Consider the following 15,626-nt stretch of genomic DNA (forward strand, 5'->3'; position numbering starts at 1 on the left):
GAAGTTGAACAGCAAGTAATTAGCCCTTGTAATATATTGTAAAAGCACCCTTCACTTTTTTCACTCTAGTAACGTTAGTTTAGAGTTGCTTCTCTTAGTTTTCCTTAATGGAGTGGTATGGAGGGTAACTATGATGGGCTAGAGTGAAGGAGTGTCTTTACAGTGATAGCGCTTAAAAGAGAGCAAAGAGCGTGAGTGTGTGCTTGTCTCCTGAAATCTGCAGTGGTTTCTGATGCCATCATGTGATCTGGAGCATTACACAGGGCTGACTTCACGTGCTCTTCTTTGTACTTCATCCAAAGGTGAATTACAAATGTCAAAACTAAACCTAGTTCTATAAAAAAGCAAGGATAATATTACTACAACTAGGCTTATCTTTATTAATAGGGATTTGTTTAAAATCAGTTTTGGATAACACATGCTGTCACTGTTCTTTTGGTCACTTCTATGGTGGTGGTGTTCAACTCCCAGTCCTGTTCAGGAGAACCCCAGGAGAGAAACTTGGGCAGCTAAGTAATAACCCAGTTACACGCGCGCGCACACACCCCTTCCCCAAATGAGTTGGTTTTCCTAAAACTCGCTGAGAAGTCAAAAGGTGTACTATTTTATAATAATGCAAATGACAGTTTTCTAAAGTCATAAAACGGACATTAAAATGTGTTAATACCTGAAGGAAGTGGGTGCCCTGTCTCCTGTGCTGGCCACTCGGCCTTACCGGAGTCACTTCATGAGGGTGAGGTGTAAGGCCAGGGATCCTGGCTACGAAGAAAATACCGGTTGCCCCAGGATTCATTCAGGGTAGAGTTAATTTGTTGTTAATGTCACATTTCATAGTTCAGAACAAACAATTTTTAGTTTTTGGAACTTCGAATTAATCTTTTTATCTTCATTATTGCTCTGCTGAGATGCCCAGATTCCTCTTCATGTTTAAAAGAGAGTATTATTTCATGGCCCTCTCACATTGAGCAAGCTTCCACCACAATGTCAACCAGCTACTGTTGAAATATTTTCCTATGACTTGGCTATCAAAGCAGCACATTCAGAGTAATTCAGACCCTAAAATAAATTAGAAAATTGATTTTGGCATCAATATTCTGCATGAATTATTTATTGCCTGTTTAACAAATTATGCCTTATTCCACAGGGTAACATCCAGCAGTGACCTTTAGATTAGGTATTAACTTTGATTAAAGCTTTTCTTCCCTATCATCACAAACTTCCAAGTCTTGACCAGAGTTACAGCAACTATGGGGGTGATTTAATCTTTTCATCCGTTGCTTTTCATAAAAAGTATTTGTAATTTCACTGCAATAAATAGGCCCATCAGTCGTTAATGCCTCTGCAGAGGTGGAAGAAGATTCCTGCTGATCCTGGTTTGCTCTTATTCTGTAATTACATATTTGAAATACAAACTTACTAATGAAGTTTGTGTAACTTGACAGGGTAGAAAAAATGTGGGCTTATTGAGGAGTGAGTTACGATTTCCAGCTAATAATTCCGCAGAAAGTTACCTGGAAAGGGGTGTGCAGCGCAGCCGCTGCAGCCGCAGCCCGGCGCGGGAGCAAGGCAGCCTCTCCGGCGCGCCTCGGCCGGAGGCTGGCCGGGAGGTTGGGCGCCCTGGCCGTCCCTGGCTGAGCGGCCCCGGCGGGGGATAAAGCCCTCCTCTTCCTCCTCCACCCGACGGGCCGCCCCCGCGGAGGCGGAGCGGGAGCCTCCCGCCGCGGGGCTGCCTGTCTGCCCGACTCCCTGCCCATCCGCCGGGCATGGATGCGGCTCACCGAGCAGCGCGGCTGGCCGCCTCCTGCCTCCGCACCCCCCTCGACCCCCGCACCCGCGCCCCCGCCGCGCTTTACGAGCGGGGCCCGCCGCCCGCCGCCCCGCAGGTACCGCCGGGGGTGGGTGGGGGTGTGTGTGTGGAGGGGATGTCTGGGGGTGTCTCCGGGGACCAGAGCGCGGCTGACGGCGGGCAGGAGGCGGGAAGCGCCGGTAAGGGTTGTTAGGCCTGAGGGCGGGTGATGGGCTCACCCGAAGCCTGCCCTACCCGCCGCAGGGCGCCCTTACGGCACCGCCAATCCTGTCCCCGGGGGGCAGGGGAGCCCGAACGGCCCTTCGCACGATTTTGGGCCTGTCGGGAGCGGTGTGCGGCACAAGCAGGCACAGGGGGAGAGGCAGAAGAGCCTGACAGATGGTCCTGCGTGACACCAAGCGCTTAATGAGCTTGTTCTGCGCCGGTGGTTGAAGAGCGGATTTAAGAATCGGTGATGCCCAAGGCCAGGGAAGAGGCTTGGATCGTTCTGCAGGTCGAGAACTGAAGCAGGTTTATAGGCAATGTAGAAAGAAGCAGAGTCAGAAAGAAGTGGATGTTGCCTTTCGCTGGGCGTTCTGTAACAGCTTTTTAACTCTGCTTCTTTGGTCATGTAACATTAGGTTATGTTGTATTAGGTCTCTACGCTATGGAAAAAAACGAGTTGGAGGTTTCTGCAGTGAAAACCTGACAAAACATAAACAAGACTTTGTTAGAATGTCAAAGCTTATTAAAATACCTCTGTGTGGACATTATTGTAATTTTTGGATAATGAAACTAATTTTTTAGAACATAGTGCTTAAAAATAACATGAAGGAAGCCTTTGCAATATAGACTAACCTGTTTTTAATAACTTCTCTAACTCATGTAAGCTTAAAAATATTTAAAGAATGCACTTAACTGCACACAGCTGCAAGCTGACAAACAGGGTTGGAAGTATAAGTGTGCAGCATCCCTGTCATGTCACAGTAAGTTATGGAAACGGGAATAAACATTTATAGACAAAATATCCAGTGACTTGTTTTTAGAATGCTTGTGGAAATGCAAGGCAGAGAAGTGTCTGTTGTGTTTCAGTTTGTTTTTAAATAAAGGCTTTTTTAGAGCTACGTAGTAATCAAGGAAAAATTGCACTTTACAAAAGAGTGAAAACTTTTTTTTTTTTTTAAGTCCCATTGATCTTATTTCCTGGTATAAATATATTGATTACAGGAACAGACTTGGGAATTTTACTTGCTTTAAATAGGACCCTTAAGATACAAATTATTATGTAATAAGATTATTCCATGTAACTCTGCATTAATATTTGTGTACAGGTATCTCTAGTTGCTGTTACTGTATCATTCATTACGCTTAATTAGGATAAAGTAGTATTAAGAACCTTGTTCTACTTTCTTCTAACAGTCAGAAAATCTTAAACATCTCTTCTAGGATGGTTTTGATTTGGATTCAAATACTGGCAGAGAGCAGACCCTCCTGTTAAATGGAGACTCCGACAAGTGGATAGACTTTTCCAAAATGTGGAATTCAAATCAAGAATATTACTTGAAGCTAGAAGAGTTGAAGAATGCCCACTTGGAGACCATGGCAAAATTAGAAAGTATGTATCGGAATAAACTGTATTTAAAAGGAGTACAGCCCTTGGACAAGAAAAACGCTGCTTCTAACGTATGTTGTCGGTAAGTTGGGTCATACCTTTTATCTGGAGATTCTCAAATGCTTTGCAGACATCTGTAAAACAGCAGGGGTTTTTTTTCTGGGGCTGGGAAGTGTTACTCTCCTCACTTCCTATAAGCAGATAATGACCAAAAAGTTCATTTTAACAACAAAAATGCTTATTCACCTTGCTAACGGTCTGTGAGATTTACAAATGTGTGTGTAGCAGAGACTGGGCAGCTTGTTTAGTAGAGTATGGTGCCTTTCCTTAAGAAGTGCTGACTCGGTGTGACTGCCCACTGTGCTTCTCTCTTCCCTTCTGTTCCCCCCCTCTTCTTCCCCACCAGTTCTGTTCATTTTTTTTCTAATGATGGTATCTTAAAATGAGAGTTACTGGCTTTGCATCAATGTTGGACTGGACTCAAAACAACTTTTTTTTTTTACCTTTTTTTTTAAAAGGCCAACGTGCGAGAAGAGCTCGTATCAGCCTCTAAATTTGCACACATCCTTTTCAGACTCTGACTTAAGTGATCCCTTAGGCTCAAGTAGATCTGACGGCTCTGACAGAGAATTAGTGTTTGAAGAAAATGGTAGTGAAACTGGATCATCTGCATTTGCTAAGGAACGGATTGAAAAAATGTGGGATGGGTTCTCTGTGGAAGACTACATCTCCCGCACCAAGCACAGCTTACCAAGCTCACCACCCTTCAGAATGATACGGAAGAAACGGAAAGCATGGTCACCAAAAGTCACTGTGCCCAAGCCTTTCCAGATGACTATTAGAGAAGCTAGAAAAAAAGAACAGAATGTCAAATCAAAGTCACAGACTGAAATGGAAAATAACTTACTGAAGAAGCAATTAGAGGAAGAAGCAGAGTGTCAGAAAAAATTCCGAGCCAATCCCGTGCCTGCTGCCGTCTTCCTTCCGCTCTACCATGAAATCCTGCAACGAAACGAAGAGCGCAGGAGATCTGTGAAAGAGAGAAGCAAACTCAAGCTCTTGGCTTCTCAGAAGCCATTTAAATTCATTGAACGAGAGAAGCAAAGGAATGAAATTAGGAAAATGCAATTAAGAGACCTTTCCACACCTGAAAAGAAAACAAAACTGTTCAAAGCAAAACCAGTTCCTAAATGTGTTTATAGTCCAGCTGTTAACAACAAGCTGAAGGAGGAAGAGCTCTACAGAGAAATCAGGATCAGAATGAGAGCTGAAGAGTTGCTACGTAATTCGTCTCTACCCAACAGCAGACTGGCTTTAAAAGATACCACTAAAAAGAAGAAACACAAGTGCACTGAACCAAAGGAAGCAGAACATAAACCCAAGGTCAGATCAAGTGTTCCAGATTTTGAACTGCTACACCAGAAATTTCAGAAACGGCTCCTGCAACGAAAACAAGTGAAACACCTTACAGTCTGTGAACCTTTCAATCTTCGTACTCCATATATTCCCTCAAACAAGGGGAAGGTTTTAAAGGACATTCAAGAGGACCAAAAAAAGTTGAAAGAAACACGCTGGCCATATGCCTCTCCAAGGCGTAAACCTGAAATGAGACATTCAAGTGCAAATTCACATCTCTCAGGATTTGGAGAATCTAAATCACCAAAAATTACAGAATCTACAAGGCGACGGCTACAAGCCATAAGGTGACTACTTTAGCGACTCTCTATGTTTTATATATACTTTAAGAGTAGATTTCTTTTGTATTTCTGCAGATGTAGTCAGCTCTTCCATGCAGTGAATATAGGACTTAATACGTTAGTATAAGGACTTAATTATAATAGAAAAATTAATATATTTAAATATAGGACTTCATTAGTCTTTGATTGTTAAAGAAACAGCACATTTTTTTTCTCAGCATACCCACAGGAAAGGGACAAATGACTGCTTTTTCCCAGGATATGCCTGAATCCCTTAAAATAGCACATAGCTCGTGTCCTCTTGTGCCAACCCTGTTTTCACCCTGTTTTTTGAATCTGCTTTGCCAAAACTTCCTTTGAAGTCTTGCTCTTGTTTTAAAAAGAATTCAGCCTTAGTTTATTTTTCCACCCAGGAATTCACTTGAGGAAAAGAGAAAGCTGGAAGAACAACAAAAAAGGAACAGAACAAAGCAGAAACAAAGAAGGAAAAAACTCCAGAAAATTGTAACAACTCGGGCTGAGGCCAATGACCCCCATCAGAGCCTAGCTCAGATGTCTAAATCCAAACTTAAAACATTCAGGTATTCTGTTGCGTTCCCCTGAATCCCGAACCTTTCATTCTACACTGTATGTTTAACATACAGTGTAAAAAATAGCATAGCCTAAGTTTACATAATTATATATTTGACAAATTATACACTGTACAAGTAGCTGGTAGAAAAAGTGGCCAAGCTTAGTATTTCAACTGGGAAACTGTTTGCCTGTTCTAATGATTTTGATATGTTCTACCTTATAGTATTATAGATTAGCTAACAGGAGACTCCTGCGTTTTCTCAACTGACATATCAACTAAAGAGGAAACTGTAAAAAAACAAAAAAACAAAACCAAAAAGAAAAGGAACAGTTTAGGTACAGAATATCCTTGCACTGCTGGATTGGTAGGTGTTGGTGCAATTTTGGTGCTAGCTGTCTCCTACAGTGGTGAACATTTCACAATTCACTTCTTTGTTCCAGAAGGTCCCCAGTTAAGAGGGAAAATTAAAGCAGGAATATTATTTCAACTTAGCACATGTATCAGCAGCTGCTGGTGCTTAGGAGGAATGGGATCCAAAGTTACCTTTAGCAGAGATACAAATTCAAAGCCCATTTCTACACAACTGAGAGAAGTAGTACACAGAGAAAAACATCAGGGCCTTCTCAGTGTGCTGTAAGCCAGCAGTGCAGATGGCTCCAGCTCTCTGATGCTGATCTAACTCCCGAATTGCTGCTTGACCTTGTGTTTGTGGCTAATTTAACCATTTCTGCTTCCTGTTCTTTTTAATCCTGGTGGGTGTGGGGTGGGGAGATCAGTCCTGTTTGAATGAGTCTTTAGTGAGGTTTATAATCTATGGTGGCATGATGGCACCACAGCAGTACTGTCTGTTTAAGGCACTGTTACATGGAGACGGTGAGAGGTACTGCCTGCTCTGCCCCTGTTGCTTCATGCATAGGCAGGATTCTCAGGCAGCAACTACGGATCCTAATTTCCAGTAATCAGGCAAATTGTCAGAGGCTGACAGTAGTAAGGCAAAACAATACACGGGTGAATGATCATGAGATACGCCTGTTTAGAAGATTCATAGTGTCATAGACTAGCAAGTTTCAAGTTACCATACTAAACTTTAAGGTGCTTAGAATATGGTCCAGGATAGAGATCTTCCTGAAATGAGGGTGGAGGCTCGGGCTGGCTTTATGGCTGGGAGTTGAAAGGCAACAAACAAGGTTTCCTCATTCTTTTTTTGCTCTACATGGGTCTCTCTTTATAGCTAAGTAGAAAACGGAGGATTTATTCTTAGTAGACGTAAAACTCTGGGCTGTTATAAGCAAATTTGCTGAAATGGCGTGGCACCACCTGCAAGACAATACTGCACACTCTTCAACCAGCAAACTTTGCAATGGTTATTCACTACCAATGTTGCTGCACTGTGACCAGAAAGAGAAAAATGCAGCAAAAAACAAAGCATGTGCATTCTCAGATGCTGAAAGTGTGAAGTGCAGCAGCTGAGTACATGTAAGCCAGAATACACCAGAAGCAGAATTGCAGCAAATCTTTTGCTTGGCCACGTGGGCAGTCGGTGACTCTCCAGCATGCATTTATGCCCACCTACCACCTCCCCCAAAGACAGCTGAAGCCAAAGGACACATAGGAAGCAGCAGTGGTCTAGAAGCAGGGTTAAACAGCATCCTGAAGAGCAGAGATGCAGTGGTAGAGATGCAGGTAGAAGAGGGCAGTCTCTTCTATTTTAGTTAGAGCCAGAGCTCAACTGCAGTTGCTTTTGCAACACTACCAGCAAATACTGTTAATGGGAGTTTTATAATGAAAGTGTCCTTGGGCAGATGATCTGCTGACTCTAGGACAGAAGGAGAAAACAATTTGAGTTACAGTAGCAAGGTGGAGAATTGAGACAGTGGGTGTGCCGCTTACAGATTTGATTTGAGTTCATTCAACAGCAAACTTCACATTGCATTATTTAGCTTAATCAGATTTCAGGAGTATTGTAAAAACACTCATGTTTAATTCTTGTCTGCACGTAAAATCATGCTATTAGAAAGCAAGTTTACTTCCCTAGTGCTGATGCATTAAGGCTGGTACAAGTGCTTAACTTGATAATGCTTATTTCAGCCTAGGGTGGGTAATAAGGTATATTAATGTAAGTGCTCTTCTAACAGATAATTAGGTTTGTAGAAAGCCACCTGAGAGAGCAAGCAAGTAGCAACAATGAAGTTCACTCACTCAAAATGGTGAAGAACTTGCCTTAATGCCCAGTCATACTGCAGGAATTCAGACAATAAGGGAAAGAGGCAGGAGGAGACAGAAGTGTAAAATGCCCCCTAGCTCTCATGCCTGCCCTGAAGTGTCCGACTTAGTAATGCTAGAGCTGGCCCAGTACAGAGGCAGCATCACAAAGAGGCATCTTTGTCACACCAAGGATTACAATCCATGCTACCCAGATTATCTAGTGCTTGGCATGATCTGAGGTATCGTTTCAGTTGACAAATCAACAGTTTCATCATCCTGCTATATTGACTGGGCTCTTGACAAAGCAACTAGGAAAGAAGTGTACCATGATCCAGAATGTGGCCACCCCTCTTGTGAGATAGACTGATAAAGTAGCAAGTTTCTTATCATAAAACTTTACCTTTTAAAATACTAGTTTTTATTTAATGGTATTAATTTCCTATGGTGTATTCTGCTTTTATCAGTCACCTCCAACTGTTTAATTTTGCTTAGAACAACTAGCATATCTGTATGAAATCAGCATTTAAAAAAACCCTAGGTATCAAAAAAACCGAAGAATCCAAACTCAGCCCCTATTTAACCTCACTACGCAGGACCTCTCTGCTTATCCAAAGTGACTACTTCAGAGGCAGTTTTGTTCAGTACTTACAGGCAAGCAATTGCTGTGAAAATGAGACAATATACCTCAGACCCTGTAACTAGCATATAATAATTTACCTTTTATGGATCTTGAAGGAGGACAATATTTAGTTTGTTATGAGCAGTTTAACTTTCAGCTGCTGTAGAAAATTACTTCTTGTTTTATAAATTAATAATAATTTCTCTTGTTCTCTGTTTCCCTTAGGAATTATGAGAAGCAGAGAATGCAAGAATATTTGGAAGAGTTGCAAGAAATGGAAAAAAGAGTAAATCAAAGGCCGTTGCTTTTTGAAAGAGTCACTCAGGTTGTCTTGCTTCTGTTTTACTTCTTAATCTTGTCTTCAAATACTGCATAAGGTATTTGTAGTCAAACACTTCAAACATAGAAGATACTTGAAAAAGACTTCTGAGGCCAGTATTTGTCCATTTCAATCTCTATTGCCCCATCTCCATATAAATATTAGTAATTTTTGTGACTAAGCATTCATGGCTTGCTTACGCAGGGAACTGAGATGGCTGTTCTAAACGCCTTATCCAATTCAGTTATAACAAGAGTAACTAAACACAACAAAAATTTACAGCAAAAATGTGAGAGGTTTAAGTTGGGAAGGAAGCGTTAAGAAAATTTGAGTATTTTTACTACTTTAAAGCTTAGGTACAGTTTTCTGTCTTTTCATTTCAGTACAACCATGGGCTGGTAGTGTGGTCCCTGACCTGTTTCCAAACCCAGAGAGGCAGCAAGTCATAGATCACTGGTTCCCTTGTCCCTTCTGTCTGCTTGGGTTTCCTCGTCTGCCATCACTGTGGGGCAGGACCATGTCATCTGTGCAGATTGGAGGACAAGTCCTCCTCACTCGGATATTACCTGGAGGAATGGAATTCACATCCTCTGTTTCAGAGGCAGAGATACATATCTATATAATTTGTTAAATAGCAATGTAAGAAGGTGAATCGATACTACTTTTTTAGGTCAGCATCTCCCAGAGAGGGAAGACAAAGGAGGAGGAGGAGGAGAGGGGATAAAGGAGAAGCCCTAGAAAGACTACATCTGAGTTTCTACGTGTCTGCATCTTCCCCCTCCTCCCTCAATAGCTATATACAGAATACATAGCTCTTCATTAGCTGGTGGGCACAGGGAGCAAACCGGATTTAAACTAGTACAGAAAAGGAAAATCTGGTGTAAAGTTTTCAAGTATGATTTCGCCATTCTTACCTGCAGAGAATAATCATTTAACTTGTCAGGTGCAATTAATGAAACACAGTATTAATATAAAGGAACAAAAGCATCAAAAGATAGGCATGTAATGCATTTAGGTAACATGTAACCACTGTGGTTTTCCTACAGAAAGATGCCAGAATAGCTGCCGAAAAGCATTATTCTAACAGACTGAGGGCACTGGGGATATGCCCAGAGTTTGTTTCAAAGAAAGGACAAACAAATAAATTGCTACAATGCTCCAGTGCTGAAGATTTTAATAACTCCACTGATGCCAGAAAAAGGTAGAGATTACTGAAGGCTTTTTTTTTTTTGCCACTACATACCTAGTAATTAGAAAGTAATTTTTGATTTGTGGGTTTGGTTGTTTTTTGAGTTTTTAAATTATTTTTAGTATTTCCCAGGTAAACATTTTACTATGTAGCTTTACTAATGTTAGCATTAGTATGCATTTTTAAAATGGTTTTAACTGTTATTATTTTATAAAAGAGGAGAGCACTGGTAAACAAAGAAAAACATTTTTTCATTTGTTCCTTTCACCAAAAATTCCTGCAGATTGCTATTAAGTCACTTCATTCTGCACTACCTTTACTGGATTTTTAAAATAAGCCTATGAAAAGTATTTTTCAAGATCCATTAGGTGTTATGATTTAAAAGGAAGCAGAAATTAAAAAATTGAAATCTTTAAGCAATACTATTGAGTTACTTTCTAGCGTAAAAGGAGACTCTAGTGTCCCCCCTTCCCTTTTCCTTCCCCAGTTCCACCCCAGCCAAGTCTGCCAGGATTTGTTCTAGATTAACTGAAGGTAGTTAAAACCTACTGGAAAGTGTCTTACCTGAAAATAAAATCACACACGCCAATTGTCTTTTCAGAGTCATGGATAAAGTGAAAGAAAGAGAATCCTTTGAGGAAGCAGCTGATAGCAGTCCTTGGTCTGAGCAGTCCTGTGAGGACGAGGGAGAGAAGAAAAAAGGTGTCAAAACCTCCAGCCAGGATGGCCAGTCCAGTGAGCTGGAGGATGAGGAAGAGGCAAGAGCCAGCCTTTATGCTCATCAGCCTTGCCATGCAGAGGAGGTTGGGTCCAGCCCTGCCTCTGACCAGCACCGGAAAGAGGAGGAGGCAGAGGAGGAAGAGGAAGCAAAGACAGGCCTGTTACTTGGCCATTCCCAGGAGGAGGAGGAGGATGATCAGTCAAGACCCAGCTCTCAGTCTGACCAGTCCCATGAGCATGAAGAGGAAAGTCAGTCTGACCCTGAAGCTGAGGGTGCCTTCAGATACGAGGATGAGGAATATGAAAATGATGATTCAGAAGAAAAAGCCAGCAATGATGAAGCTAACTGAAAGGAAGGTAGACAGGATGGCCTGGGGCTAAGGAACCTATTTCATTGCTGGCAGTGAAAACACCAAAGAAAAACTTGACGCTTTGCTACTGATAGAAAATTCTGTGAATTTAAACCTCTTAGCTTAACAGTCTTTCCAGTGCAGAAATTTTGTCTGTTTTCCAGTAAGAAAGATCAAATTACTAATTTCCACCAAGAAAATAATTTACTTCTAATATTATTATTCTTTATTCTAGTCTTCTGTGACATTAGTGCACCTCAGTTCACAAAATGAACTGCAACCACCATTTAATAACAACATCTTGCATGTGGCATTGGTAGGTACTGAGGTCTTATGTACAGCTCTTTCTAGGTGCTGGCAAAGCCAATGAGATTTTGGACTAGTAATTTACCATTAGCAGTTCCTCCTAGTCTCAAACATTTCAGTACTTCTGGGGCATGTTCCTGCAGCATCTTCTAGGATGCCAATGAATAGACAAGGGTTCATTGTGGAAGACCTCTGAGTGTTTTTAGGACAGCAGCTGCTAGGAAGACAACTTGTTGTGCAGTTAGACAAGATGGCCAAGTTAATATGCTCAGTCCCTCCTTCCTCATCCCCTGGGTTCTTCTGCCAACTTAAGTGAGCTGAAGTGGCTCAGTGATGGGTCAGATGAGTGCCAAGGCCAGAAAAGATCTGTGCTTTTGGAGGAAAACAATCTGTTAGTATCAAGTCAACTACTTTGTCCAACTAAAGTATTAACAGTATTGCAGTTGCTCTCCCTAAGTGGAGAAAATGCCTATAATACACTGAGAGGAGCCACTTAAAGTTTCACAGATATTTTTAATGCTTACAGACAAGTAAGTCAGTAGAATATGTTATGTTGCATATCTTGTCCTACTGTCTAACCAAGCCCCAAAACTGTTCTTTCAACTCCATTTTGTTTCGAAGAACTCTTTCCATGTTCATGTAAAATCAGTCTTCATAACATCATAACAAATGCTGACATTAATCTTCAAATTTATTTATTGAGACAGTAAACATACACTGTAAAGACAGAATCTTATTATTTCGGATAAAAATACAGCCCAGCAAATCTAGTTGCATGAAAGTATGGAAAGAAGGTGGGGGTTTTTTATTATTTTCTTCCATGCTGCGTTCAAGAGCATTAACTAAATCTGTTGTTATTTCTTCCTCCTGACTTTGAGAAGTTGTGTAACAATTTCTGGAAGATTTTTATCATTATTGCTTTTATTTATTTTTGAAGTGTGAGCAAACTAATATGAATTTGAAAATTTGACTTAAACTCTCCATTGTATATGTCATATTTGAAAATATTAATCATTACTTCACAAGGAAAATCACAGTTTACAATCTCTAGTTATTCCTGACAACCCCACAATACAAACTCAAGGTTGGTTTGCTCATGCTTGTCAGTATTCTATAATTCTGAAGAGCTGTACACTGTGTTATTGAATTCCTAGTCACATATTACTCGTATTTGCCTCTTTAGTAAATAAGTTTTTTTGAAAGAAGGCAGAGGAGCTCTAAATTATGGTTTTGTCAAAGATTATTTTGAAGAGGCTTCGAATCAGAAAAAACCCGTTTTTAAGATCTGACAGGACTCAACTAAGTGTGCTAAAAGAACATAATATATAATTGTTGAACTAATAAGACAGAGACGAAAAATGTAAAACTCCTTTGAGCTGGAAGGAGGTAGCAAAAACGATGCTTTTTTTTTTTTTAGGTTTTAGGAGGAGGAGTTGGGGACCTGTGTATAACTTAGATTGAGGTTTTCACTGAATTTTTACTATATTAACCTTCATAGGAACAGAATTAATGACCATGCAGATAAACGTGATATAACAAGGAAGAGTTAGTACAGCTTTTGGAGGTTATGCCTCAACTTCTTTAGCACATCTGAAAACGTCAAGCAGAACCACATGGACTAAGGTGATCCAGTTGATATGGTTTACCTAGATTTTCAGGAAGTGTTTGACAATTTGCTATCAAAGGATCTTAAAGAAACCAACCTTTTTGTAGGACAATAAAGTTCTTAATGAATTAGTAACCAATTGAAAATTCAGGGAAGAAGAGGTCAATTTTCACAGTATAAATGCAGTTATCAGGAGGCATTCAGTGAGATTCAAACCCTTCAGTATACTCAGAAGGGATCTGTAGTACCCATACTTAAGAGTTTGTTGCCACAGAGTTGTTCCATGCTGTCAAAAAATGAAACTGCAAAGTACATGCCAAAGGATCTTATGACACTGAATGGTAGAACAGATATCGTTCAGTTTTGCTAAGTGCAAATAAATATATGTGAGGGTAAAAAAAAATACTCCCAAACTATACAATACTATACACTAAAAAATAAAAAAGCAATTCCATCTTGAATGCTCCATGCATTCCTGGGTCCTCCCATCTTAAAAAAGATTTATTATGTAACTGTAAGAAGGCAATAAGAATGATCAAAGATAAAGAATGGTTTTCAGATGACAGGAAGGTAGTTTGCTTTTCATATAACAATATAGGCTAGGATTCTTTGACTGGGAAAAGATATGAGAGATCAAATTTTAACATATTAAAAAGAGCTATTTATGGAAATCACTTTGAGCAGCACAGATTTCCGAAGTGGAAGAATAATGAAATTTAAGTCAACTGTTCAGAAACTGCGTTACAAACAAGAATGGGATAAGCATTCCAATAAGGAATTAAGAAGGAAATAAATAGCAGAGAAAAATCACAGATGACAGAACAAAAATGGGGAAAGAAAGGTAAGGATGAATTAAACCTTATGAAGCAAAGTACAGCAGTGAGAAATTCTTCAAAGAACGAGGCATATACACCACACAGTCTTGAGATGAACAAAAGGCTGGCCTAAAAGCCAAGCCATTATCTGACCTCTTTTTTCTTTTTTGGCAAGGAAGATGATTTAAAATGTAGATAAAACAGGAAAAAACTAATAGGACGATGGCACTGAAATGAAGGTGACTATATTTAAAGAAAAAACCAGTAACTTCAACATGAAATGCGAAATCCAGGTGAAAGATTTTGGTAAGTTACCAATATGCAGAGTAGTACGACAGAAAGGAGACTATATAGTACTTTCTGTCAGAGCTCAAAATATTTTGATGCAATTAACATGAAGGAGAAAAAAAGTAATTTGATTCACAGAGCATGATACAATGGAAGCATTTTAAGGGGAGAAGCTCATGGAAGGAGAAATGATGATGAGTTATGCTTTCAGGGAAGCTACACAGCAGGAGGGAGATGAATAGAAATGTTTCTCACAGATCATTGAATATTCTGTCTTTAATATTTCAATTAATGGCCACAGCTCAAAAGTAAAAATATGTTCAAAAATTTGCAAAGAAAATGAGAAAGGTGTATCCAAAAAAAGGACTAAAAATACCACATGGGAGGAAGAGAATAACTTTGCATGTAGGCTGTAGTATTAAATAGTAAATTTGAAGTGCAAGAATAACATTTCTTTGATGGGAATTCATCACCTGAAGCTGTAAGGAGAAAAACCTAGATGACTTGGTGAGCAACAGATATTGTACCACAAAATATGGTCATAAAAAAGGTGATGGAATTGAAAGATGTGGCAGGTACAGTGTTTCCAGCAGGACTGGAAGAATGGTACTTTTAAGTCCACAAACACTACAGATCCCATTCTGGGTTTTTAAGTGTTTCCTGTGGTACTGAATGGGAGCAGTAGCCTTCATTGGAAATTTTGTACTGTTTTCCTCCCTCTGTGTATCTGCTTACATCTTCAACATGTTCCCACTGAGACAGATCCACCATGCTGGAGAAGGCTGATGCTACACAGGCAGTCTGAAGGGTCTGCATTATCGCTTGGCTGCAGTGCACTAGCTTGCAAGTATATATCATCTGTAGGGGATCCACATCCCAGGAAAGGGTTACAGAATCTGGAAGTTTAGTGCTTACAGACAGTGCAGTTGCTATGGAAAGGCCCAGGCTGAAAATGGACATAAGGACATAGTACCTACACTATAATAAGCCAGCTGCATTTACTGAACTTTAGAGACATCAGAAATGGTATGTTTTAGCAGTAGCAAATGCCACAGGAAAAGGAATATCACTGCCAAGTAAACCAAATAGAAGTACAAGGCCTACGGAGAAATAAAAATTAATTTGTTACAGCCAGATGCAGCGCCCTGTGTGACTGTTCAGCACCCATGCCCATCTAGCTTGCATTGAATACAGTCCTAAAATGTTAATATTGACAGGTTGTACATAAAGCCTGTTTATATATATTTCTAACTCTCTATATATTTATCTATATAATGATATGTATTTCTATGTTTTGAATTAAGAATTTTAGATATGGTGGTTCTTCTGGGTGCAATGCAACCTTGCAGTATTGTTCTCAGGAAAGTCAGTAAGAATTTTGAAAGCTAACACAGAAGTGCCACCTGGACACTTCTAAAAACAAAGCATCCAGCTTTGAAAAACAGGCTCCAAAAGCCCGATACCCAGCTGGACTTCAGTGAGACTACGGGGGCGAGAAGAGTTGCTACTGTGGACTGTTACACATCATCTTGAGCTTGGG

The 15,626-nt window shown here is 40.2% G+C and overlaps 1 protein-coding gene across 2 annotated transcripts; it reads left to right on the forward strand.

Annotated features, from left to right (window-relative positions):
* The first annotated feature begins 42 nt into the window (after window positions 1–42).
* On the forward strand, window positions 43–15,220 carry FAM161A (FAM161 centrosomal protein A). 2 transcript variants are annotated; one of them, XM_064446822.1, is made up of 7 exons: window positions 43–1,883; window positions 3,233–3,480; window positions 3,917–5,101; window positions 5,509–5,676; window positions 8,719–8,818; window positions 9,859–10,013; window positions 10,603–15,220. In XM_064446822.1, exons 1-7 carry the CDS (start codon window positions 1,764–1,766, stop codon window positions 11,069–11,071), a joined length of 2,445 nt encoding a protein of 814 aa, XP_064302892.1. In that variant the 5' UTR covers window positions 43–1,763; the 3' UTR covers window positions 11,072–15,220. The 2 variants fall into 2 exon arrangements, with proteins under 2 accessions (XP_064302892.1, XP_064302893.1); XM_064446823.1 differs by lacking the exon at window positions 5,509–5,676.
* The last annotated feature ends 406 nt before the right edge of the window (window positions 15,221–15,626 follow it).

The sequence above is a fragment of the Phalacrocorax carbo genome, chromosome 3, assembly GCF_963921805.1.
Source record: "Phalacrocorax carbo chromosome 3, bPhaCar2.1, whole genome shotgun sequence".
NCBI lineage: Eukaryota > Metazoa > Chordata > Aves > Suliformes > Phalacrocoracidae > Phalacrocorax > Phalacrocorax carbo.